The 27,308-nt window shown below is 37.6% G+C and overlaps 1 protein-coding gene across 1 annotated transcript in view; it reads left to right on the top strand.

Annotated features, from left to right (window-relative positions):
• Positions 1-23,140, top strand: part of LOC115213014 (short transient receptor potential channel 3) — a 34,810-nt gene extending 11,670 nt beyond the window's left edge. The window contains exons 3-13 of the mRNA XM_029781911.2: positions 1,140-1,484; positions 2,823-2,990; positions 4,087-4,254; positions 5,596-5,779; positions 7,829-8,101; positions 9,591-9,852; positions 10,422-10,659; positions 13,104-13,304; positions 16,172-16,222; positions 19,347-19,416; positions 22,479-23,140. Coding sequence (XP_029637771.1) covers positions 1,140-1,484; positions 2,823-2,990; positions 4,087-4,254; positions 5,596-5,779; positions 7,829-8,101; positions 9,591-9,852; positions 10,422-10,659; positions 13,104-13,304; positions 16,172-16,222; positions 19,347-19,416; positions 22,479-22,867 — 2,349 coding nt within the window. The 3' untranslated portion in view covers positions 22,868-23,140. The remainder of the gene's footprint in view (positions 1-1,139; positions 1,485-2,822; positions 2,991-4,086; positions 4,255-5,595; positions 5,780-7,828; positions 8,102-9,590; positions 9,853-10,421; positions 10,660-13,103; positions 13,305-16,171; positions 16,223-19,346; positions 19,417-22,478) is intronic.
• Positions 23,141-27,308: the final 4,168 nt, after the last annotated feature.

The following is a 27,308-nucleotide window of genomic DNA, read 5'->3' as shown; positions in this document are numbered from 1 at the left end:
ACTTAGGTGCGTAGACATTGAGATGATATAAATTTAAAAGAATGCAGCGAGCTGGCAGAAACGTTAGCACGCCGGACGAAATGCGTAGCCGTATTTCGTCTGCCGTTACGTTCTGAGTTCAAATTCCACCGAGGTCGACTTCGCCTTTCATCCTTTTGGGGTCGATAAATTAAGTACCAGTCATGCACTGGGGTCGATGTAATCGACTTAATCCCTTTGTCTGTCCTTGTTTGTCCACTCTATGTTTAGCCCCTTGTGGGTAGTAAAGAAATAGATATAAATTTAAAAGCAAGTGAAATGTATAGAGGTGTGTTATACCAGCATATGGTATCTACTTACTCCTCAGTGGAATTGATTCGCGTGAGTGAGTGATAGCCATGTGATGGACACAAGGGGTAATAAGTTCTCAGATCTTTGCCCTAGGATCTTATCGACTTGCTCTTATACACGTGATATGCGAAACATGTGAGAGACGCTAGAATCCAGACGTATTAGAAATAGTTGCTAAATCTTCCTCGAACTTCAACCGTACTTCTGTTATAGTTCTGCAGGATGACTAATCTAACTCATTTATAGTATTGTTAAAGGCAGTGAGCTCACAGATTCATTAGCATGCCAGAGAAAATACTTAGCGCCATCTCACCCGTCTTTAAGTTCTGAGTTCAAATTCCACCAAGGTCGACTTTGCCTTTCGTCCTTTCTGAATCGATAAAATAAGTATCAATTAAACACCGAGGTCAATGAAATTGACTTATCTCCTTCTCTCATAATTTCAGGTATTGTGCCTATAGTAGAAAGGATGGATCTTTTCGGTTTGAACGGCAGTTTTTTAAAATAATTTCCACATAACTAAACACTTTTAAACTTCGTATACTGGTAGAAAGTGCTTATAAAACATCTTTTTCTCTTGAAACAGATTGGGTTTATTTACATTTCTGAAGAATAAAAGATACCCTTTCCCCCACCTCTAACCCTAACCCTAACTAACCCTAACCCTAAAACAGATTGAAATGCAATAGATCGATACTAGGGTGATAATTATGGGTGACAATTTCATATGACACCGCTAGAAAAAACTGCCATTCAAACCGAAAAGATCCGAAAGGATTTATAATGTTGTTGTATTTGTTTCTTTTTAGCCGGAGAAAACCACAGAATCAAGCAACGAGAAATCAGAAACGGTGCGAAGGTTACTTCGTGAAGCTCTGATAATTGCAGCTACACAAAACAATTTCTTGATCGTCAAGAAGCTGATGCTGCGTGGCATCTTGTTGGACATGCCACACGAATACTTCTGCATGTGTAAAACATGCAGTGTGGCCAGGTCTGAAGATTTTATGAGATTTACAAACGGTAGACTTGATGCTTTTCGCGCCATTGCTAGTCCAGCTTATCTTGTTTTAACGGAGCGGGATCCTATTGTGGCGGCATTTCACCTCAGCGAAAGATTCCGGAAAATGGCAGAGATTGAAACAGAATACAAGGTAGAGTGCAGTCGAATTGTTTTACGCAAACACACACAAACACCCACGCATGCACACACATACATATACACACATACACACACATACACAACCACATTAACACACAGATACACACACTCATGCGCACACATACACAGACACACGTACATTTCAAATGTTAAAGATTGAGAGAGGATACAAGGCAGAGTTGCACTTACATTTCTATACATGCACAGACAGACACACGGTTATACACACAGAAGCGCATACACACACATCCGTACACACACATCCGTACACACACGCCCGTACACCTCCTGCGCGCGCACACACACATTTCAAATTCTACTTACCGCTCGCCAACTTACAGGATGTTTCATTTGTAGGATAACATAGCTGAATAGAGAATAAACAGGATATAGAATATAGCTAAGAGAAGCGTTTGAGTTCGGTGTGGAGTGGCATGTGTGGATACATGCGTGTGTGAATATGTGAGAGTCAGTATTAAGTGACATAGGGATAGGAACGAAAATACGAAGGGGAATGCTACAATGAATTCCTGGGAAGAATATTGCAGTCACTCCATTGGACTCTTGCTAACATTCCTACTTTATATATATATATATTTATAGATAAATATAATATTGATATTTAAATATCGATCTTATCAAGTGGCCAGCATGGGAATGAATACCATACAAAGGTAATAATTATTTAAAACTATAAACAAGGGTATCCGAAAGATAACACCATGCCGAAATAGCAGTCAGAACCCTGATCCTAAAAACCACCTTAAAAGTTCATATCGCGCCATGAGATAAGACAGAGAGACAAAATAAACTAGCAAAAAAGATTTTACTGGATAATTCAAGATCCTGGATTTCTGACTTTGCTTCAAATAAGCTCTACCTTCGTCAGTTGAATATACCAGATGGGCACATGAATACAAATATATATATATACAGAACATACGTTAAGCGTCGAATGTGGTTGGTATTTTGCAGAGAAGAAAGTAAATTCGAACGCAGTAAAGCTGTAAGCAGAGAACGGTTGGGTATTTACCATTATAAGACGGACAAAAGTTGCTAGCTGGCGGCTACGAGAGTCAAATCTGTACCCCTCAAATACCGGCAGAATGCTCTAACCATCGGTGTCCGAGGCGTACAGCTTCGACGCCTGTAGCCACCTGCTGATTACTTTTTTCCGACTTATAAGGAGTAAATACCTAATCTTTCTCTGCTGATCTTACTAAGCTTTACTGCGTTCCAAATTTAATTCCTTGTCTGCAACACACACACACACACACACACAGTGCATACATATGTACATATCTGTTTATCTATCTATTTTATTTCTCAGCAAGTCTACTACGAATTGGATTCCCAAGTACAAGGATTTACTTTAGATTTATTAGCCGAGTGCCAAAGTTCGGAAGAGGTGCGCATACTTCTTGGAGTTGATCCCGGCGTGGAGAGACCCGACACGTTGCCTTTGATTAACATGGGCCTCGTCTATCAACAAAAAAAGGTAAGTATTCATTAGAGCCATTCGACTAAATATTAGTAAGGCTAAATATATAGGAAGCTTGTGGAGGCGCAATAGCCCAGTGGTTAGGACAGCGGACTCGCGGTCGGAGGATCGCGTTTCGATTCCCAAACCGGGCGTTGTGTGTGTTTATTGAGCGAAAACACCTTAAAACTCCACGAGGCTCCGACAGAGGGTGGTGGTGACCCCTGTTGTACTCTTTCGCCACAACTTTCTCTCAATCTCTCTTCCTGTTTATTGAGTAACGCTGCGATGGACTGGCGTCCCGTCCAGCTGGGTAGAACACATACGCCACAGAAACCGGGAAACTGGGCCCATGAGCCTGGCTTGGCTTGAAAAAGGCAACGTTTATCGTTTTTTTATTTAGGAAGTTCAGTTCGCAATCATTAGGCTCCATGTTCGATCTCTTGCTTCAAATCTTGTTCAAATGTCTTTTTGTTTTTTTTACCGTAGTATTGAGACAATTTAATCATTGTTAGTGAAGTCTAATGGACGGAAACTGTGCGGAAGCCTGTAGTTCAAAGAGTCAACTTTGTTGCACGGTTTCTCGAGGATTATGCTAACGTTACAAGTGTAAGTGGAATACTTATCCATTAGGATATATTTTAATGAGAGTGTGTAACTTAGTTGATGGAAGTATCGGAATAGTCATCGTTGAAACCGACGAAGGACTCATTTTGATAATTTTTCTATCTATTGACCAACTTACTCTTGTATTCATTTCTTGCTTGTTTCAATATGACCTTCATTATCGATATCTGACATGTTCGAATACATTTCAGGTTTTAATTGAAACAATCTCATTATATTTCATAGATTAACATCCCGTGTCTTATAACAAATTTCCAAATCTTTTCATATTTCGCAATAACTGTTCAACTTTTTCGTTTCTCACGACTGTCCAATTTCATTCTTCTCTTAAAACAACGGTCGAAGTTTTTCCATATTTCACAACAACGTCCAGTTTCTTTCATATCTTCAAAATGTCCATATTTTTCTCACAGCCGTTCATATATTCATATATCTCACAGTTGTCAATTTTATTTATATTTTACAACTCTCCAATTTTTTCCAACAGTTCCTTGCTCATCACAAGTGCCAGAGTCAAGTCGCTCAATTATGGTATTCTGGAGTTCCAATCCTTAGATACCTCAATAACTTTAAGTACTTAGTAATGAGCATTCCAGTCGGTATGATTCTAATACCCGTCTTGTCTATGGTCTACATAATCACTGGATATGGAAAGGTAAGTATACATTTCAGTTTCCCTAATCGTCAAATATTTTGATTACAATAGTCATTCTCTATTAGTATGTATAACAAACCCTTAAGAACTGAGATACTGTATTACTGTTTTATCAATATACAGTGCAACCTGACAATTGTTGCACTTTCTCGCAAATTAAAGCAGCGATATGTATTCTTTTCTACTCTAGGCACAAGGCCTGAAATTTTTGGGGGAGGGGACCAGTCGATTAGATCGACCCCAGTACGCAACTGGTACTTAATTTATCGGTCCCGAAAGGATGAAAGCACAAAGTCGACCTCGGCGGAATTTGAACTCGGAACGTAAAGAATACTATGAGTACAAAAATGTAAAGCTCACAGACAAACTCATTGTATTCACGTTGTTAATGTATATTGCTACTACGCCTGTCTTTACGTTCTGAGTTCAAAATTCCGCCGAGGTCGACTTTGCCTTTCATCCTTTTGGGGTCGATAAATTAAGTACCAGTTGTGTACTGGTTTGATCTAATCGACTGCCCCCCCCCCCCAAAAATTTCGAAACTTGTGCCTAGAGCAGAAAAGAATAAGAGCTTTAAGGACTTCTAAATTAGTTGTTAATATAGATTTCAACTTTGTCACAAGGCCAGCAAGTTCGGGGGAAGGGATAAGTCAATTACATCGACCCCAGTGTTCAACTGGTACTTATTTTATTGACCCTGAAAGGATGAAAGGCAAAGTCGACCCCAGTGGAATTTGAACTCAGAACGTAAAGACGGACGAAATATCACTAAGCATTTTACTCAGAATGCTAACAATTCTACTCTATAATTGTTGTTTGTTCCTTCTCGAGCTATGCCTGGCTCATTAGGGCCGGTTTCCCGGTTTCCTTGGCATATAGGTTCCCCACCTGAACGGAACGCCGGTCCGTCGCAGGTGAGCTGCAAGATGCAGGAGGAGAGAGTGAGAGAAAGTTGTGGCGAAAGAGTCAGCAGAAGTTCGCCATTACCTTCTGCCGGAGTCGCATGGAGCTTAGGTGTTTCGCTCATAAACACACACATCACCCGGTCTGAGATTCGAACCTGCGATCCCTCGACTGCGAGTCCGCTGCTCTAACCACTAGGCCACGTGTCTCCATTCTATAGTTAATATAGATTATTAATGCACTATTCGTGCATCTTTACGATCTGTGTTCAAATTCTACTGCTGTCTTCTTTGCCATTCATCTTTTCGGATAATGTAAGAACTAGTCGAGTACTAGGGTTGATGTAATCGGCCTATCCGACTCTCCTGAATTTGCTGGCCTTGTGCCAAAATTTACAATCAATATGGACCATTAAAAACTATACTTCTTGTATTGCAGGTATTCAACTTTCTCAACACTCCAATAACGCGCTTTTTAAGCTACACCACGTCCTATTTTACATTTCTTTTGTTGATGGTTTCGTCAAAGCTGTCACTAAGCGACAACTGGGCCAGTATTTCTTGCCGTGGTATTGATGTGACGATGACAATATTTATTATAGTACTCTCAATGTGGCTCATAGGTAATTTCAATTCATTAAACCCTTGAACCCCCCCCCCCCAAAAAAACCCCCCCAGTCCGTGAAAATGTCTAGAGTTCAATAAAATAGTTAAGCTAATTACCCTCCCCGACTTTCTCCTGTGTGTGTGTATATATATATATATATTATATATATATATAATATATATATATATATATATATATATATATATATATATATATATATATATATATATATATGTGTGTCTGTGTGTGTGATGGCGCATGGCTCAGTGGTTAGAGGATCGTGAGGTTGTGGGCTGCGTGTTGTGTTCTTGAGCAAGACACTTTATTTCACGTTGCTCCAGTTCACTCAGCTGTAGAAATTAGTTGCGACGTCACGGGTGCTAAGCTGTATCGGCCCCTTTGCCTTTCCCTTGGATAACACGGGTGGCGTGGAGAGGGGAAGCCGGTATGCATGGGCGACTGCTGATCTTCCATAAGAAACCTTGCCCGGACTTGTGCCTGGGAGGGTAACATCCTAGGTGCAATCCCACGGTCATTCCTGACCGAAGGGGGTCTCCGCATATATAAGTTCAGATGAATATGGTACTTAAGTTAAAGGCACCAGAATTTGGTATGGTATTATCCATATAAATCAAATGAGGTAATTATAATCAAAATAAGCAACAAGGATATCCAAGGTAGTGTAGTACAATCGTTTCATGCTTCATGTATATATATATATATATATATATATATTATATATATATAATATATATATATATATAAATGATTTTTGTTATAAACGAAAGGATGTGTGCTCTATGTATGCCGAGTACGGTTAATACATATCATGAAACAGCTGATCACTCATACCGATGATACTCAGAATGTTTCCTTCATCGTGCATGTGGTCAGTTTAACGTTACCTGAAATTCTGAGCAGATATATATGGTTTTCGAACCAAAGTCGACAGTTTGCCTAGAAGGAAAACAAAACGCTGCTCTCCATGTCACGCCTTAGAGCCTTTACAGTGTTCACAGGCCATTGAACAACAAGATTAAACCAGAACTTTAATCTTTTTGCTTCCCAACACCGGTAACTCTTTACTGATACATAAGTTATTCTTGACTCCCCCCTGCCCCCCACCAAAGAAAATAAAAAAACAAAAACGAAGCAAAACAAAAAAGACACAAAACCCTGTCAAATTCAACCTGAATACCCTTAAATGTATATATGTATGTATATCTGTCTGTCTATCTATCTATCTATCTATCTATCTATCTTTCTTGCCGTGGTATTGATGTGACGATGACAATATTTATTTTAACACTCTCAATACATACATACATACATATATATATATATATAATATATATATATATATATATATATATTATATATATATTATAATAATAAGTGTAGATCGTATACGAGTGGGTATATATTTATAAAAAGAAGTTTGAAAACGCCACTATATAAGATAAATTTTAATTTTTTTAGAAATTTTACATGTTTTGGTTCTTCTTGAAGAAACGAACCTTATCAAAAATATTTTAAAAAGTTAAGTGTAATAAAAGAGTTCATAATTGTTTCTTACTGGTCTCAACAGAATCCATGTGGTGGTGTTTTGTCGGTAGTAAGCATAATAGCTGTAAGTTTAAAGTTGAGTGTTATAAAAAAGTTCATAATTGTTTCTCAACATTCGGACACATAAGAGAGCTAAAAACAACCACGTGGATTCTGTTGAGACCAGTAGGAAACAATTATGAACTTTTTTATAACACTTAACTTTTTAAAATACTTTTGATAAGGTTCGTTTCTTCAAGAAGAACCAAAACATGTAAAATTTCTAAGAAAATTAAAATTTATCTTATATAGTGGCGTTTTCAAACTTCTTTTATATGTGTATATATATATATATAAATAAATAAGTGAAATACACATCCCTTCTCTCACCTTTTAATTGCTTCTCTCTTTCTTCCCCCCTCTCTCTCTGTATATATATATATATAGTCTCTGTGTTGACCTGTTCACTGTAAATCTACTGCTGACCTCACTTTGCATGTATTTTTTTTTATCAATGCAGGTCTCATATGGGAGGAATGTAAGCAGATATTGGAAGCAGGTCCTCTGAATTATTTCTCATCTTTATGGAACATATTGGACTCGTTTATGCTCAGTTTCTTACTCACATCTTTCCTGGTTGATGTGGTGGTGTCGTTTAGACTTCAACATGTCTTTCAGAATGAGAGAAAAATAAAAAATATGTATCGCAACAAATCAGTTATTCTGCCTGCTTGCGACTGGGATTTGAACTCGGGAGATTATTGCAGCAAAACGCGTGACTACGATATTGTTGGTGAGTTTAAATGTATTCTGTCTACATTGTCACTTTCCTATGCTTATGTTGACTTTTCATGTTGTAACATCTCTTTTCTGTAGTGGTTTTACCTATCTAATATATTTAACTCAGCAAATAGCAGAAACGTTAGCACGCCGGCCAAAGTGCTTATCAGTATTTCGTCTGCCGCTACGTTCTGAGTTCAAATTCCACCGAGGTCGACTTTGCCTTTCATCCTTTCGGTGTCGATTAAATAAGTACCAGTTACGCACTGGAGTCGATATAATCGACTTAATCCCTTTGTCTGTCCTTGTTTGTCCCCTCTATGTTTAGTCCCTTGTGGGTAATAAAGAAATGAGAAACGTTAGCACGCTGGGCGAAATGCTTAGCGGTGTTTCGTCTGCTGCTACGTTCTGAGTTCAAATTCCGCCGAGGTCGACTTTGCCTTTCATGCTTTCGGGGTTGATTAAATAAGTACCAGTTACGCACTGGGATCGATATAATCGACTTAATCCGTGTGTCTGTCTTTGTTTGTCCTCTCTGTGTTTAGCTCCTTGTGGGTAGTAAAAAAATAGGTATTATTAAAATAACAAGACCGTCCACCATTGTACCAATGCAAACGTGTTCGCGGCATTCTTTTCCGTCCTTACTTTCTGAGTTCAAATTCTGCCGAGGTCGGCTTTGCATTTCATCCCCTCAGGGTCAATAGAATAAGTCCCGGCTGAGCACTGGAGTCGATGTAATTGACTATCCGCCTCTGCAAAATTTCAGGCCTTGTGCCTAAAGTAGAAACAATTATTAAAATGACCGTCCAACTAACACACGTGACTAGTAATCAAGCAATTCGGACTGGCAACTAATAACCAAGCAACCACCACGTGACCAACACTCAGCTAATTACCATATCGACATCTTATTCCTTCTGCCGATAAGATTGATGTAATTAATGCCCAACTTTTTAAGTTTTCAATGGTTTATATTAACATCAATAAAGCGGAGAGCTGGCAGAAACGTTAGCACCCCGAGCGAAATGCGTAGCCATATTTTGTCTGAGTTCAAATTTCCGCCGATGTCGACTTTGCCTTTCATCCTTTCGGGGTCGATAAATTAAGTACCAGTTAAGCATTGGGGTCGATGTAATCGACTTAATCCGTTTGTCTGTCCTTGTTTGTCCCCTCTGTGTTTAGCCCCTTGTGGGTTGTAAAGAAATATAATTTCACTAGCTCCAGTTAATTTGAGCTGTTAACACGCTTTAATCAACGATTCTTAATCCTCTTGAATATTTAATCTCAATGCTGTAGGCATGACTGTGTGGTTGAGCAGCTTGCTTCTCATCCATGTGGTTTGGGGTTCAGTCCCACTGTGCAGCACCTTGGGCAAGTATCTATAAAAGGTTAAAATAAAAGACTGATAGATTAGCAGAGGTAAGAGAAAAGAGATCTGTGTTGTCCATTTACTCCCCACTCAGCACATTTACTTATTTGGTACCATTTTTTTTTCTTTGTAGTCAGTTGGTCGCCAGTATGGTCACCGGACCCAGAACTGGTATCTGACGTTTGTTTCTCTCTTGGGATCTTGCTTTCGGTTTGTCGAATTGCATTCTTGATGCCTTGTAATGAGACTTTCGGAACTATGTTGGTATCTTTTTACCGGACACTCATGGACTTGTTCAAGCTTTGTGGCATGTTCGCTCTTGTCCTGATCGCCTTTACATGCAGCATTGCTGCCCTTTACAGCGCCCTTAAATGCAACACAGAATCATTCAGCAGGTAAGATTAATTTATTTCATTTTGACTTAATCTTCCGTTTTTGATAGCAGTATTTCTTTACGCTCTGAATTTACATCTTGCTGCAGTAGACTTTGCCTTTCATCGGGTTGGAATCTATATAATAGGCACGAGTAAAATATATCCCGAATCAATTTAAGCGATTGTACCACTCGCTCCAAATGACTGGCATTGTGTCTTAAATACAAATCAACCGACCGACCGTGGTCGAGACAATGGAATTTACCATGCTACGCCACACTTCACGGTCCATCATGGCATTACGGAGGTCCTGTTGCTGGATGCCTGTATCCCTGGAGATTACATCAGGGTAGGAGAGTGTGCGCCCTCTGGTATTGCGAGTAGATGGCTTCCAGAGGAGAAGAGTAGAAATTACTTCTTTTTCAGCTCTACAACAATGTCCAGCAAACTGGATTCTCTTACCTTTCACAAGAGATGACACAGGTGGTAGGTTCCCATATATTTGCATTTTGGTTGGATGGCGCTTCCACGAGAGATTTTGAGCTTGTTATTCCACCTTGAATAACACCACTTGTCTCTTGTTATTCCAGCGTCGCTAACACCATCGTCTACTTAATGTGGGGTACATTTGGAATGAGTGATTCAAATGCTCCTGATCTTGATCTCAATGGACAACCAATGCATTCGCTGATCAATAACTTCAACGCTAAACGGAACGTCACGGTGGCTCTTGGTTATATGCTCTACGGCACATTTATATTCGCCTCAACCATTGTACTCATCAATCTCCTTATCGCTGTTATGTCGAACACGTTCCAAGAGATACAAGTAAGTTATCTTAAATTGCTATCTTTTTGCACTCCTAGTCATTTACGGCACCGTCTTCAGTTTTGTTATTTCAACCCATTTCAACCCCCAAATAATTCATGGAAAGACATAAGCGCACTGCAACTAAATGTATAGACCGTATCTGAAACGAGTGGGAGACGTTTTTGCGCAATCGTTTGGGTGCCACGTACAGTGTGCTCTGGTTGGATTTGACAATTTGCATAAAAAGAAAACACAACAACCCATCCAAAAATAAAACTATTTTAAAAAATCAAAAAAATATCTTTTCGGTTTGAACGGCAGTTTTTTCTAGCGGTGTCATATGAAATTGGCACCCATAATTATGACCCTAGTATCGATCTATTGCATTTCAATTTGTTTTATGGTTAGGGTTAGTTAGGGTTAGGGTTAGGGGTGGGGGGAAGGGTATCTTTTTTTCTTCACAAATGTAAATAAACCCAATCTGTTTCTTAAACGAGGGACATATTCATAGGGCACAGAATGTTGTTTACCTCAATGGACGTCACTGATTGGTTGAAATTGCAGAAATCCAAGAAAAAAACAACAAATATCTTACAAACTATAGAATTTTCTCAATAAAGCCAAGAGAAAAAGATGTTTTATAAACACATTCTACCAGTATACGAATTAAAAATTTTTTCAGTTACCTAGAAATTATGTTAAAAACTGCCATTCAAACCGAAAAGATCCAAAACATCAACTATATTATGGCTGGGAGATAACAGTTTACTCAAAGTACCTCTACTCAGCTTCCACCACGGCATCAAGACGGCTCCAGAACCTAGCGCATACTTCCTGCTGGCCACGGTTTTATACTCTCAGGTGCAGCTTTTCATGTCACTTCTTACAGCCTTTACTGTGTGCCCATGCACAGAGTATTGGGCAGTAGTCATGATGCCGGCATTTTGACACCCGGCGTGAAAACTCGTGATACAGGTAACTCGGATCTTTTCGGTTTGAACGGCAGTTTTTAACATAATTTCTAGGTAGCTAAAACATTTTAAACTTCGTATACTGGTAGAATGTGTTTATAAAACATCTTTTTCTCTTGGCTTTATTGAGAAAATTCTATAGTTTGTAAGATATTTGTTGTTTTTTTCTTCAATTTCTGCAATTTCAACCAATCAATGACGTCCATTGAGTTAAAAAGCATTCTGTGCCGTATGAATATATCACTCGCTTAAGAAACAGATAGGGTTTATTTACATTTGTGAAGAAAAAAAGATACCCTTCCCCCCCTAACACTAATCCTAACCCTAACTAACCCTAATTAACCCTAACCCTAAAATAGATTGAAATGCAATAGATCGATACTAGGGTCATAATTATGGGTGACAATTTCATATGACACCGCTAGAAAAAAACTGACGTTCAAACCGAAAAGGTACGGTAACTCTTTTCCAGTACTCAAATGGCTACCAGTCCTTTGTGTCAGCTAACTTTTTCTCAACTACAACTTTAATCTTTATGCTCTCCAACACCGTTGACAGTTTACCAATAAACCAAACTCTACCCGAAAAAGGATTTGTAGAAGTACATTGTTGAATCAATTGAAATATGTTGTTAGATCAGTTAAATTGTTGGATCAATAGAAGCACTCTTTTACTCTTTTACTTGTTTCAGTCATTTGACTGCGGCCATGTTGGAGCACCGCCTTTTGTCGATCAAATCGACCCCAGGACTTATTCTTTGTAAGTCTAGTACATATTCTATCTGTCTCTTTTGCCGAACCGCTAAGTTACAGGGACGTGAACACACCACCATCAGTTGTCAAGCGATGTTGGGGGGACAAACACAGACACACAAACACACACACACACACACACACACACACACACACACACACACACACACACACATACATATACGACGGGCTTCTTTCAGTTTCCGTCTACTAAATCCACTCACAAGGCTTTGGTCGGGCCGAGGCTATAGTAGAAGACACTTGCCCAAGGTGCCACGCAGTGGGACTGAACCAGGAACCATGTGGTTGGTAAGCAAGCTACTTACCACACAGCCACTCCTACGCCCATACATTATTATACTAATGTAAGCTGTCTGTTAGTGATGTTTTCTTCAGATTTTGTGCTCTGATTTAAGGTCGCAGGCGGCTCCGAAGTTGTTCATAAATGAACGTTAGTTACTTTATATATTCTTTTAATGCCGTCACACAAAATGTTTGAGTTTGATAATGTTGCCTGATGCTGTTACGTTTACGTAGGTATACATAGCATTTCCATGGTAAAATTTACCACTTAGTCGTTTCATAAATATCTACTAGGATGGATATTATCCAATACAATTCTTGCAGGCTGTGCTCAGCATGGCCGCAGTCTGATGACTGAAACATGTAAATTAGTAAAAGATTAATCCCTCAATTTCTAATGTTTTTCTCTCTTTTAAATATTCTTTTAAAAAATTAGGATGAGCAAGAAAGCGAATGGAAATTCTCAAGGACAGAGCTCTGGCTTACTTTTATCGAATCTGGTTGCTGCGTTCCACCACCTTTCAACATTTTACCAAAATTTGATGATTTTTACTATTTCTTTCGTTATCTTTGGCAAAAGTACTCCGGAAAATGTCCATGTATGAAGAAAGAAAAAAGTTCTTCTAAACAAAACTTGGTAACAGTTATTATTTATTTTAAAATACGTTTCTTTACATTTGATTGATTATCTCTTTCCTGCTTTTGTTTGTATCCATTTTTAATGATTTCAGTCATTGTTCCGTGGCTATACTGCAGCTATGTCACCGAAACCTACTGCCTCCAATATTTATTTTATTGATCTCTGAAAAGCTAGGTCACACCTTATGCTGCATTGTATTGAGTGCATTCCTTTACCAGCTATGCTGGTATATTCACTACTTAAAATAAAAAAGAATCTGCTTTGGCTAAAATTTTTAATATATAATTAACATGTTCTCTTACCTCAATTTTCCTTTATTAATACCAGTAAATACCATTTAATCAATAATTAAAGATATATGTTCAGTTAGAATTTAAGTATATAAATATTGAACTAATTCTATATTTTCTGTCCGTCTATTGTGTAAAAGTTTGATATATACTGAAAGTGTCCATAAATATTCTTCTTAATAATCTTTGGAATAACCCTAAACTTTATCTGTATATATAGAGCAGCATTATTTTATAGTAGTTAACTGTAGTTCTGTATGATAAGACTTCTCCTATCCTATTAGCATTGGTCTGCTTAATAGCAGCCGACATCTTGTTTGAAGTATTCTCTTACTAAACCTCATGACATTGCTTCAAATAAATCTTGATTTATGACTATGCCATTTAGAATGTCTATCTACTCTACCCCACCCCAAACTGATACCACCCTCTGTCTTCTCTCAGATTTGATAAACTAGTCTATAAAATTAAAACTAACCCACACCCCGTATTTAAAACTAAATAACAGAAATAATCAGTGTCTTCTTCGAAAAAAATTTCAGTTACAACTGTGATGTTGTTGGTAAAACATGATCTTTGTCTATCTCCTTATCCTCTTGGAGATTTTGGATAAAATTATACTAATGTGTCCTTCAAATTTAATTAAATTCTATGTTTTTGTGCAGCTGAAGATTGCTCTACATTTTAAATTGATGTAATGATTGCGTTGTTCAATTAAATGGAGTCGCATGAAACGATCGTACTGCAATACCTCTGCATTACCTTATTTTGATTTTAATCACCTTATTTGAAATTGTATGGATAATACCATACTAAATTCTGGTGCCTCGACTTAAGTACCATATTCATCTGAATCTCTCTCTCTCTCTCTCTCTCTCTCTCTCTCTCTCTCTCTCTATATATATATATATATATATATATATTATATATATATATATATACACACACACGCGCACACACATATATATTCACCTATATTGTATATAATCTATCAGTTCATTTTTCTGATAAACAAACCCGACTCTTGAAGGAGTTTTACTACTACTACTACTACTACTACTACTACTACTACTACTACTACTACTAGATGTCTGTTTGTGTGTGTGTTGCTCGCAAAACAGATTGTTTTGCAGCTGTCGCAACTAAACAAGATGTAAGTGGAGAAGGCGAAGGTGTGATAAGACTATAGAATAAGAGATGGTGGTGGTGGTGGTGACAGGAGAAGAGCAGTATTTGCCAATGACAGCTAACCATCACTCACTCACTCACTCACTCAATCAATATATATATATATATATATATATATATATATATATATATATACACACACACATGCGCTCACAGTGTGAGATACGTGGGAAATTATATGTGGTTGATTTGAATTTCTTAACAGTTTCTGTCATTGAGTTAAAGCTTACACGGTACCTGTTCAAAGCTACCAAAATAATCACCGGGTTAAACTTACGCAATCATTGTTGCTGAGTCAAAGTTGATATGCCTGTCACTGGGCCACGAAGAAGATTACTGCGTAAAAGTTACATAATTTTTGTTATCATAAATTGATTACTTTGTCAAGAGTTTACAATATCCAAGTTACTGGCCTATAAAGTAATCACTGAAGTAGTTACGTTATTCATGTGACGGGCGATGAAGTGATTATTATGTGAGCGTTTACGTTATCCCTGTTACTAGGCCACGAAGTAATCACATCCAGCTATTATTTTTTTAAAAAACTCCACTCAGCAATTTTGCCAAATTTCTTCTTACTGAGTTGTCTCCCTTACATTTCTTAACACGCGGAACGTTTGTTCTGTTCTTCATAACCTCACCACCTGACTGCTGCTATCTTTAACTACATCTGGGAGTTACCGAATGGTAAATGATGCGTTCTTTTTGGATCGGTAAAATCGTTATGTGTGTGTGTGTGTGTGTCTGCTTGTGTGTCTGTGTGTGTGGAAAAGTTTAGATATTCTCTTGATGCTGATGATTTACTCGATCGCCACTCCTATTGTCTCGCTGTCGCCTGTTGATTCAGGCGGCAATTATAGCATGCAAGTTCTCATTTACTCTTACACTTTTACTCTTTAACCTGTTTCTGTCATTTGACTGTGGCCATGCTGGAGCACCGCCTTTAGTCGAGCAAATCGACCCCAGGACTTATTCTTTGTAAGCCTAGTACTTATTCTATCGGTCTCTTTTTGCCAAACCGCTAAGTTAGGGGGACGTAAACACACCAGCATCGGTTGTCAAGCGATGTTGTGGGGGGGGGGGACAAACACAGACACAGACACAGTAACACACACACACACACACACACACACACACACACACACACACACATACGACGGGCTTCTTTCAGTTTCCGTCTACCAAATCCACTGACAAGGCTTTGATTGGGCCTAGGATATAGTAGAAGACACTTGCCCAAGGTGCCACGCAGTGGGACTGAACCTGGAACCATGTGGTTGTTAAGCCACTCCTGCGCCAAACAAACATTTACTCATGATTCAAACAAAATCATGCACTATTACTTCACAACGAATCTAAAATATATTTCTTTTGTCTTTCTTTTAGGAATCGGATGAAGAGAGAGGTTCAGATGAACTCAATGAGAAAGAGAGAACTGTAAGTAATGGTTGGATTCACTCTCCATATTTCGAAAAATAAGATTTTCATTTGTTCAAAGAGTGATGTTTATTAGGGAATGGTAAATAAAATGAAGTGACTAAAACGACGCCATTACAACGGGGAATCAAATACCGATTGTGATGAGCCATCAACTTCTATTAACTTCTGCCAGCAAGTGAGACGATGTGAACTTTGTTATTCCATGGAGATTTGATTGATTTTCTCGCAATTTAATCAACCTGCTAAAAAATTCCAGTCAAATCTCCCGTCAAGTAACGCCCTGGCCTGTGAAAGGCACATTAGATATCATCTTATGTACACTATGCCTGACAAACAAAAGATAAAAACCGACCGGTGGGTCAACTTTGATCTGAAATGGCACCATCAGAATGCTCCTCGATGCGGTCGACTTATTTTAAGTTACATTGTATTTTTGTAGCAGATCTCTGCAATATTCTTCTTACATTAGAAGTCAAGCAGGAAGAGTTGTTAGAGCAACGGAAAAATGCTTTGCCGTATATCTTCTGCTGCCGAAGTCATCTTTATCTTTCATCCCTCCGAGGTCAATAAAATGAAGTACCAATCAAATATTGGTACTTCATTTTATGAAGACGCACCTCGTTCTGTTGAGTTTGATGAAGAGCGATTAAACCAACTTTTGCACGAAAATTCTCTTCAAACGACAAGGAAAATGGCAGAGAAATGGAATGCTCCACTCTGTTACAGAGAAGCATCTTCACTCGATGGGAAATGTTCAGAAGTATGGAGCATGGTTTAAGTGACGACAACAAAAATCAACGAGCCACAATCTCCGTTTGTTTGCCGAAATCAGAAAGCATTATATTTGTTTAAGTTCAGATCAGCTTTGAGCGAGTCAACCTTTGATTAAAGTTATTCTATCCGAGATGAATCATAGCTTTTATTCAGATATACTGTATCTAGTACCACATTTTTCTAAGTATATCTCCTCAGTTTTCAAAAAGATGGTTGGGCAAGATTTAGTTAGTTAGTTAGTTAATTAGTTAATTTTTGGCTCAAAAAGCAAAAAGCAAGGCCATGTAGGGGGACATGGAGTTATGTACAGGGTGGTGCTCATGTAAAGAGTTCAGGCCACTTGTGGTCAAGGGAGACTTTGAACCGAGCGGTCGTCGGCATCTTCACCATCTCGTCCGGCAGCTTATTCCACGGATCTGCAACCCGGACAGAGAAAGCCCCTCTCCTTCGATTGAGATGAAATCGTTGCAGATAGAGCTTTTCGGAATGACCTCGCAGCCGACGCTCTGGAGCAGGCGTGAAGAACAGCTCTTTCGAGAGGTTACACTGTCATTTAAGATAGATTTGACTGCTGTTTCTGCAGCAAACCGACATCCTGTTCAGTCAAGCGCAGAGTTAAATGCATTGACTCTTGGACTCACAGTCGTTTAATACAAAGGAAGCTCCTGGCGTCATGGATTTGTTGGCTTGAAGGGAACTTTAAAATTCTTTTCCTTGAGCAGAAAAGTAAGCAGTAAACAAACTGTTATGACCGTTTTTTTGGCATCAAAGCTTAGCATTCGGGATCCATAGCTGTTAAAATCGAATCAAAATTCAACCAGCTTACATGGTCTGTCATACAAAATTCTTATACGGTATTCTTACACATAAAACTATTCTCCCCAGGCAAAAATTCATATATTCGCGTACAAAAAATAACATATGTACATGTAAGAGTCACGTATTCAATAATATTCTTTTCTACTCTAAGCACAAGGCCCGAAATTTTTGGGGAGGAGGCCAGTCGATTAGATCAACCACAGTTTGCAACTGGTTCTTAATTTATCGACCCTGAAAGGATGATAGGCAAAGTCGACCTTTACTCAGAACTTAAAGACGGACGAACGTATACAATAATATTATTATGTCTATGCTTAAGGCGATGAGCTAGCAGAATCATTAGCACATTTACATTCTGGGTTCAAATTCTACTGAGGCCGACTTTGCCTTTTTATCATTCTGGGGTCGATCGATCTAATCGACTTACCCCCGAACTTGTTGACCTTGTGCCGAAATTATTTCGACGTTTAAGGTGGCTAGATGGCTGAACCGTTAGCACACCGGACAAAATGTTTAGCGGTATTATTCCGTCTTTATATTCTGGGCTCAAATTTCACCGAGTTCGACTTTGCTTTTCAACCTTTCGGGGTCGGTAAAGTAAGTACTAGTCAAGTAATAGAATTGATGTAATCGACTAGTCCTCTCTCAAAAACTGCTGCTCCTGTGCCAAAATTTGAAACCATTATTATGCCTACGTTTATGGTGGTGTATTGGCTAAAGTGCTAGAGTGTCGGACAAAATACCTTGCAATATTTGCCCTAGCTTTTTGCCTTTTCTTCTTCTGACTCCAAATACCGTCAAGTCAACTTAACCTTTCAGCATTTCGAATTCGATAAAATACTAGTCAAGTGTGGGAGTCGATTTAATCCAAATTTCATGTCCTAATTTTTTTGGTTTGTGCATATAAAATAAATTGGTGAATTGTGTGCGCCTGCCTTTCTGTCTGTCTGTTAATCAATCAATCAATCAATCAATCAGTCAATCATGCGAAAAGCTAAAACTACGTAAGCAATAGACTGTAGCAACATCACTGCCTATAAAGCGAAAATAACACAAACTAACTATAGGTGCAGGAGTGGCTGTGTGGTAAGTAGCTTGCTTACCAGCCACATGGTTCCAGGTTCAGTCCCACTGCGTGGCACCTTGGGCAAGTGCCTTCTACTATAACCTCGGGCCGACCAAAGCCTTGTGAGTGGATTTGGTAGACGGAAACTGAAAGAAGCCTGTCGTTTATATGTGTACACACACACACACACACACACACACACCACACACACACACACATGTATATATATATATAACTGTGTGTGTCTGTGTTCGCGCCCCCCAATATCGCTTGACAACCGATGCTGGTGTGTTTACGTTCCCGTAACTTAGCAGTCCTTGGCTTACAAAGAATAAGTCCTGGGTTCGATTTGCTTGAGTAAAGGCAGTCTCCAGCATGGCCGCTGTCAAATGACTGTAAAAGAGTAACGATTGATTGTAATTATGTTTATTGTACTTTGTTTTCTCTTTCTTTATTTTACAGAATGTTATTTCTAAAATAATTAGACGCTTTGTATTGCAATCGTCGAAAGAAAAGCTTGAAGATAACGAAGGTGAGTTATTAAAAAATATATATACATATATATATTTTTTTTTCTGGATAGGATACTCTCTTTACATGTCCTTCTCGACCATACATTCAATTTCTGATTAGTGGTTTGCTACCAATGGACCATTAGCTCCTATGACAACGATATAATTATTTTTGTTGTTTGAAGTTTAATCAAACGAGGAAATGTGGTGACCATGACAATTACGGGGCTTCCAAGACAGAGCGCAGTTATGGAAGTCGATAGGAGACAAGGAAGAAGCTACACATCATGTGTTGTAATGCTGTTTGGAGTCAGTAGCCGTGCGTAGATATATTAGTTAAGAAAAAAGACCCCTAAGGCAGTACTCATGGAAATAGGACCCTGCCCCATATAGTTCTAGATTTCTGTTGAAGAACCATTTAAACCTGGTCTCTATAACAAAGAGTGACACATGCCCGCACATAGCAGTGAATTTCTATTAAAAAACTACTTAAGCCTGTCTTTTATAGCAGTCAATGTGAGGGTGTTGTAAGCTGCAGGACATGACATCTTTAGAGCAAGACATGATCCGTAAGAGTCAAGACTATTGAAAATGTTGCAAGACGCAACGAAAATTTTAGGAAAATAAAAATTAGAAATAAGTGGAAATTGTACCGGTGAGTGTGTTACATTATAAGGCACAAAAAGGAAATGACTCTACCCAGACACAACAGAATATGCTTCAACACACGAACTCATATAAATAATCTTGCAAACCAAATCCCAAAACGAAAAATGATCCGTAATGTTTTGCAATAGCTTGGGCCATGCTACAGTCTCCCAATAACCAGTAAGCGGTGTTAAGCAGGGCGACACATTGGGTCTACTGCCAATGAAATTTTTGAGAGCCACTCATAATCGAACCGGTAAAGAGTTATATATACAATCAAAGGAACAGCGAATTGTATCCAGTCATTGGTACTGCAGTGTATTTTTCGCAAAACCTTATTTCTAGCATTCGCAGGTGTCACCATCATGTGATCTACGACAGTAGGAATACTGTAAAGTTAAATCAGTATCTGTTGTTGAATTTGACAGCACATGTAGGCGGTAAAACTTGAAAGAGAGTATAGATTCCACTGAATCGATTTACACTAGATAATCCAAATGAACCCAAAACTTTTCATACCCTCTCCTTACAGCTAATGTGTCCCGGTAAATACTGAGAAATATGGTCTGAATTCTCTACGGAAATTAAACTAATTTCTATTAAATTCTGAAGTTAAACACTATTGAAATTAGCTAATTAGCTTTACCTTTCATTCTTCTACTATAGAGATTTTAAGTAACAATAATATTTTGTGGTAAATTCTATTGAATACAATTCTGTTTGATGGTCCAGTGTTTGCGTATGAAATTATTATATAATTACTATGAAATTATTGTGTAATTATAATGAGCGAATTTTACGAGAGTGTTTTTAGTTTACAAATTAATTTCTAATTATTAAGGAAGTTAAGAACACTTTTACATTGAACTGTAAATAACGGCTTTTCTTTTTACAAAGAATTCTTTTCCATTATAACTATGACACTAAAAGACAAATGCGCATTGATTTATGTTTCAAGGGAGAATACTCTTGTATCTTCACAAGGGAAATAACTCTAATTTATATTCCTAAATAATTGCACGAAAACATATATTTGAATTGTGTAAACATTAAATCATAAATGAAGTTATAAATATATTCTTTCGATCGGTCGAATGAATTAGATGAGAAATGCTACTCGACGTTAAATTTTGTGATTGTTGAAAATATACAAAAACAAAACTATGACTAGGATACATGAGGCGTCTCAGTTGATAAGCTGGTAGGTATGTAGTTCTGATCTAAAAACTAAATTATGCTCAATGTTAACCCCAGCATATTTTAATTGAAGCTTTTTATGAAAATTGTATCCCGCTGATGTTTTGTTTTTTGGGGGTTGGGGTTATATGTAAAAATAGGTACATACACTTATGTATGTATGTGTTTATGTATGTATGTATGTATGTATGTATGTATGTATGTATGTATGTATGTATGTATGTATGTATGTATGTATGTACGTATGTATGTATGTATGTATGTATGTATGTATGTACGTATGTATGTATGTATGTATGTATGTATGTACGTATGTATGTATGTATGTATGTATGTATGTATGTATGTATGTATGTATGTATGTATGTATGTATGTACGTACGTACGTACGTATGTATGTATGTATGTATGTATGTATGTATGTATGTATGTATGTATGTACGTATGTATGTATGTATGTATGTAATGTATGTATGTATGTATGTATGTATGTATGTACGTACGTACGTACGTACGTACGTATGTATGTATGTATGTATGTATGTATGTATGTATGTATGTATGTATGTGTGTATGTATGTATATATGTATGTATGTATGTGTGTATATATGTATGTATGTATATATGTATGTACGTGCGTATGCATGTATGTATGCATGCATGTATGGATGCATGCATGTATATATAGATGCATGTATGTATGTATGCATGTATGTATGTATGTATGTATGTATATATATGTATATGCATATATGCATGTATGTATGCATCTATATATGCATGTATGTATGCATGCATGTATATATGTATGCATGTACGCACCAATGTATGTATGTATGTATGCATGTATGCATGTATGTATGTGTGTATGGGTTGATGTATATATTTCAGTCTGTATATATATGAATGTATGTGTGTGTATGTATGTATGTGCGTGTATGTATATATGTATGTATGTATATATGTGCGCGCGCGCGTATGTGTGTACGTATGCGTGTATGAATGTATTTCTGTGTATATATATATGTATGTACGTGTGCGTGTGTTTGTGTGAGTTCGTGCGTGCATGTGTATGTATGGTTGCACCTCTCCTTTCTCTTTCTCCCTCTCCCTCTCTCTCTCCCTCTCCCTCTATCTATCTATCTGTCTACCGAAAATATATAAATAACAAATAATAACAATAGTAATACCACTACTACTACTACTAATATTATTTATTTTATTTCCTATATAAAGGTGGGTCTGATGACGTTATCAAGCGACTGATTGACAACTTGGCATCGAAACTATACAAGAAGCTCGACACGATTAAAGAAAAAGTTTCCGTTGTGGAACAGAGCGTAACAAATGTTCATTCAGAAGAGGACAAAATTCTGAAGACACAGAGTCAACAATTGACTTTGGTCAATACACAGATTACGCTGTCTGAAAAGATGCTGTCGAAAATACAAGTTCTTGCCGACGATACGAAAACAACCATAGAAAAATCCATGAAAGATTTGGAAGAAACTATTTCTCAAGCAGAAGCTAGATATATGCTTATGGAAGAGGAGAAAGAAAAAAAGAGGCAAGAAGGTATGGAAGAACCTGAAGAATCCGGTGAAGATGCTGACTCTCGTCTCTGATACTTCCATAATACTGATAAATTTGTCATGCTCCAGTATGAGTTCAAGTCACTGGCTGGAACCAGTAAAATGTTAACTCATGCAAAGCATAAATATATATACGTATATTATATATTTTTAAAGATGAACTCATGTGTAATTTTCGGACTATGTGATCACCTTGTGTGTTGTTAACACGATTTAAGCCTGGTATAACCTGTTCTCTTTATGTGATATTCCTGCCAGCAACTCATTAAAGACGAAAATACAAAAAAAAAAAAAAAAAAAGAAAAACGGTAAAAAAATGCCTGAAAATTCACGTATTTCCTCCGTAAAATATTCGCTTAAGATTATTTCTCAAGGAGAAATATTCAAATTTTTGTATTGAGCGCATCGAGGTTTCGATACTCCTCTGATTTATGCCACATGGACGGTTATCTCACATTTCTAGGAAATCACAATTTTACATACACACACACACACACACAACACACACACACACACACACACACACACACACCACACACACACACACACACACATATATATATATATATATATATATATATATATATATATATATATATTAGGCTGAGTAAAGATTAAGCAACGTTTGAAACATGAAATTCATCAGAATATATTTCAACAATGCAGAAATTTTATTCATCAAAATAAGTACCATTACAATCAACGCATTTTTGCCAACGACAAAAATGTTTATTCTGGTAACATAAAAATCTGGAGTTCTGAAAATGATAAACTCTTTGAATGCACTTTCAGCATCGGTTTGATTTTTGAACTCCCTCTCTTGCAGGAAACTATCAAGGTGCTTGAAAAAGTGGTAGTTGGTAGGAGTAAGGTCTGGGGAATAAGCTGGGTGGGAAAGAACTTCGTAGCCAAGTCTCCTCCCCTTCTAGAACGTAATTAGTGAAATGTGTGGTTGAGCATGAAGAATAATTGACCTTCTGTTGACCATTCTGGGACAGAGGAGTAGCAGTTTTTCATTCATTTTGGCAATTTCATGGCAATATGATTCTGCAGTAATGGATTTTCGGGTTTTAAGAAGTTATAGTGGATGAGTCGCGCAGCACACCACCAAACAGAGACACCATAACCTTCTTTTTGAAGAACTCGGGTTTAGGAAAGGTTTTCGGTTCTTTATTTTGGTCTAACCACTGCGAATAATGTTTTTATTATTATTGTACAGAATCCAATTTTCTTCGCAAGTTACAATACGTTCGAGAAATGGATCGGTCTGGTTACTGAGAAGAAGCAACGAGCAAATTCCATATCTGCATATTTTCTGATTTTCATTCAAATCGCGTGGTACCCATTTGTCGAGACTTTTTGATTTTCCGATCGCATACAAATAGTTGCAGGCTATTTTCTGGCTAACTTGAAGTTCTTTTGCCAGATCTCGAGTAGTTTTACATAGATTTTTCTTTCAATGACGGTCTTTAATTGACTGTCATTGATGAAAAATGGGCGCCAATACACTCACAATCTTCAAGGGTCAGGTCTCCACTGCGAAATTTCCTCACCAAACGTTTCATTGATATCACAAGCAGTTTTCAGCTGTTTTGCGTCCTTTTTGAAGTTGAGGAGCAAGATTCCTGGAATATTGCGCTTTGACAGTTCCATTTCAGATGATTGTAACAACGGTGAAAAAATATCAATGTTAATTTATTGGTGCATTTAGGCTAGTCTGTGTCTTTATTATCAGACAATTTGAAAAAAAGTTTTTAAAAAAAATCAAAACTCTGCAAAAATCCGGTACAAATTCTTCATGGTTCAAAACGTTGCTTACTTTTACTCAACTTGATATATATATATAGAAAGTAAAAAAGTGAAAATAGAAAGGTTTTGACAACGTGGAGAGTTTTATAAAACCTTTATATTTCAGGCTCAAAGGCCCATCTTCAGAAGAAAAATAGTCTGGGAAATGTCTAGTTATACAGGTTCCATTAATCCATTCAAATCTTCTGAAGACGAGCCTTTGCGCCTGAAATATAAAACTTTTTGCGTTTGTAAGAAGCTATTATTTTCTCTCTTTTTACTTTCTTCGATATTACAATGCTTCAAGCGAACTACAACGCTCATATATATATATATATATATATTATATATATATATATATATATATATATATATATACACACTTACATAAATATATATGTGTATACGTGTACACACACACACACACACACACACACGTTCTTGAATTGTAATTTTGCGTTTATAATCATGTACTTATATATATTTTTCATTCACTGTAATTTTACTTTTCTTTGTTGTTTTTGTATTGTTTCCTATATCGTTGCTCTTGTAAGAAATAAAATATTATTATTATTATTGTTATTATTATTATTATTATTATTATTATTATTAGCCTTTCATTTGCACACCGATGATCGTCTTGACACTGGATTGTTCAATTGACTCCTTACCAAGTTGTGCGACCTCAGATAGACAGAACTTTCCGCAGGATATTCTCTGTTCCCAAAAGTGTTGTCCTTTACAGTGTTGTAATGACATGCATAAGATCTGGTCATCAAATCTAAGTAGAGACTTCAAACTTGAAATCTTCAAAGCCACAGTCGAACCAATTCTACTATATGGCTCAGAAACCTGGACGTTATCAAAGAAGCTTGAGAGGCGGTTGGATGGAACCTACATTCGCCTCCTTATGAGAGCTCAAAATCTCTCGTGGAAGCGCCATCCAACCAAAATGCAAATATACGGGAAATTACCACCTGTGTCATCTCTTGTGAAAGGTAAGAGAGTCCAGTTTGCTGGACATTGTTGTAGAGCTGAAAAAGAGATAATTTCTACTCTTCTCCTCTGGAAGCCATCTACTCGCAATACCAGAGGGCGCACACTCTCCTACCCTGATGTTATCTCCAGGGATACAGGCATCCAGAAACAGGACCTCCGTAATGCCATGATGGACCGTGAAGTCTGGCGTAGCATGGTAAATTCCATTGTCTTGACCACGGTCGAACAATGATGATGATGATGATGATGTAATGCCGGACAGATTCTATTTGCGTCAAGGTGTTTCTGAAAGCTTTTCGTCATTTACCAAAGTGCTCCAGTCGCAACTGGTCTCACTTTTGCTTCCATATCCCCCATTCTCACGACATTTATTCTAAAGTCTGCACATTTAACGATTTTCCTGCTTTCTTTATCACTGATTCATTAATCTCTTGGGCAAGCTACATCAATCAACAGATGAGCTGCTTAGCGTACATGTCCGGCCTTGTATGTTCAAGAACTCTGTTTAGATTGCAAAGCGCCACTAGAGTTCCACAGTTTGATTATCTAGGACCTTCTGAAGTTTGTACTGATATCCTTTCTTAGTGGTTGGAAATCCATATTCTTTGCGCAAAGACCAGTGGACGTGTAAGAACAATTTATCGTGACGCTCTTAGTATTCTCTTTGCGCAAGCATGTCACAAGCACTCAAGATGTGAGTCATACTTTTTACCTTATTATTATTATTATTATTATTATTATTATTGTTATCTGTTGTTTAAAGGCTTTTTATGTTTTACCCAAATTCATTGTGGTTCCTATCGAATCACAACTTATTGTCAAGAATGGGGTGCATATTGTATCTTTTGTAGAAAAGTATTTTTCTACTCTACATATCTGTTTTCGCATTATATCAAGGACTTTAATGATAATTCTCGATGAACCAAGTGGACACTTTTGTCTGCACCTCACTTATTCTCAGATTAAAATCAAAATCTTCAAATTTTGTTATTACATATTTTGTCATTTTTCCGAGAGCCCCAATAGTAATCAGTAATATCGTGATTTTGCTAACTTCTCATTTCCAATACTTGAGGTTTTCATACTTCTTTATCTTTCATTCTCTTAAATTATGCCATCAAATGAGATTGCCACGTCAATTATAAAACAACTTTTTATCACTCTCTATAGTTTCTGATTTGTTCCGTTCCATTCTTTCACCATATAGATACTCTTTTAGTCTGTTACTTGTTTCAGTCATTTGACTGCGGCCATGCTGAAGTACCGCCTTTAGTCGAGCAAATCGACCCCAAGACTTATTCTTTGTAAGCCCAGTACTTATTCTATCGGTCTCTTTTGCCGAACTGCTAAGTTATGGGTACGTAAACACACCAGAATCGGTTGTTAAGCGATGTTGGGCGGGGGGGGGGACACAAACACAGACACACAAACATATACACACACATACATATATATGTAAATATATACGTATATACCACGGGCTTCTTTCAGTTTCCGCCTACCAAATCTACTCACAAGGCTTTGGTCGGTCTGACGCTATAGTAGAAGACACTTGCCCAAGGTGCTACGCAGTGGGACTGAACCAGGAACCATGTGGCTGGTAAACAAGCTACTCACCACACAACCACGCCTGCGCCTAACGGCTACTTACCATACAACCACTCCTGCGCCTAAATTCCTGCAACAA

The sequence above is a fragment of the Octopus sinensis genome, linkage group LG6 (assembly GCF_006345805.1).
Source record: "Octopus sinensis linkage group LG6, ASM634580v1, whole genome shotgun sequence".
Classification (NCBI taxonomy): domain Eukaryota; kingdom Metazoa; phylum Mollusca; class Cephalopoda; order Octopoda; family Octopodidae; genus Octopus; species Octopus sinensis.
This window is presented reverse-complemented; position numbering and strand designations above follow the sequence as displayed.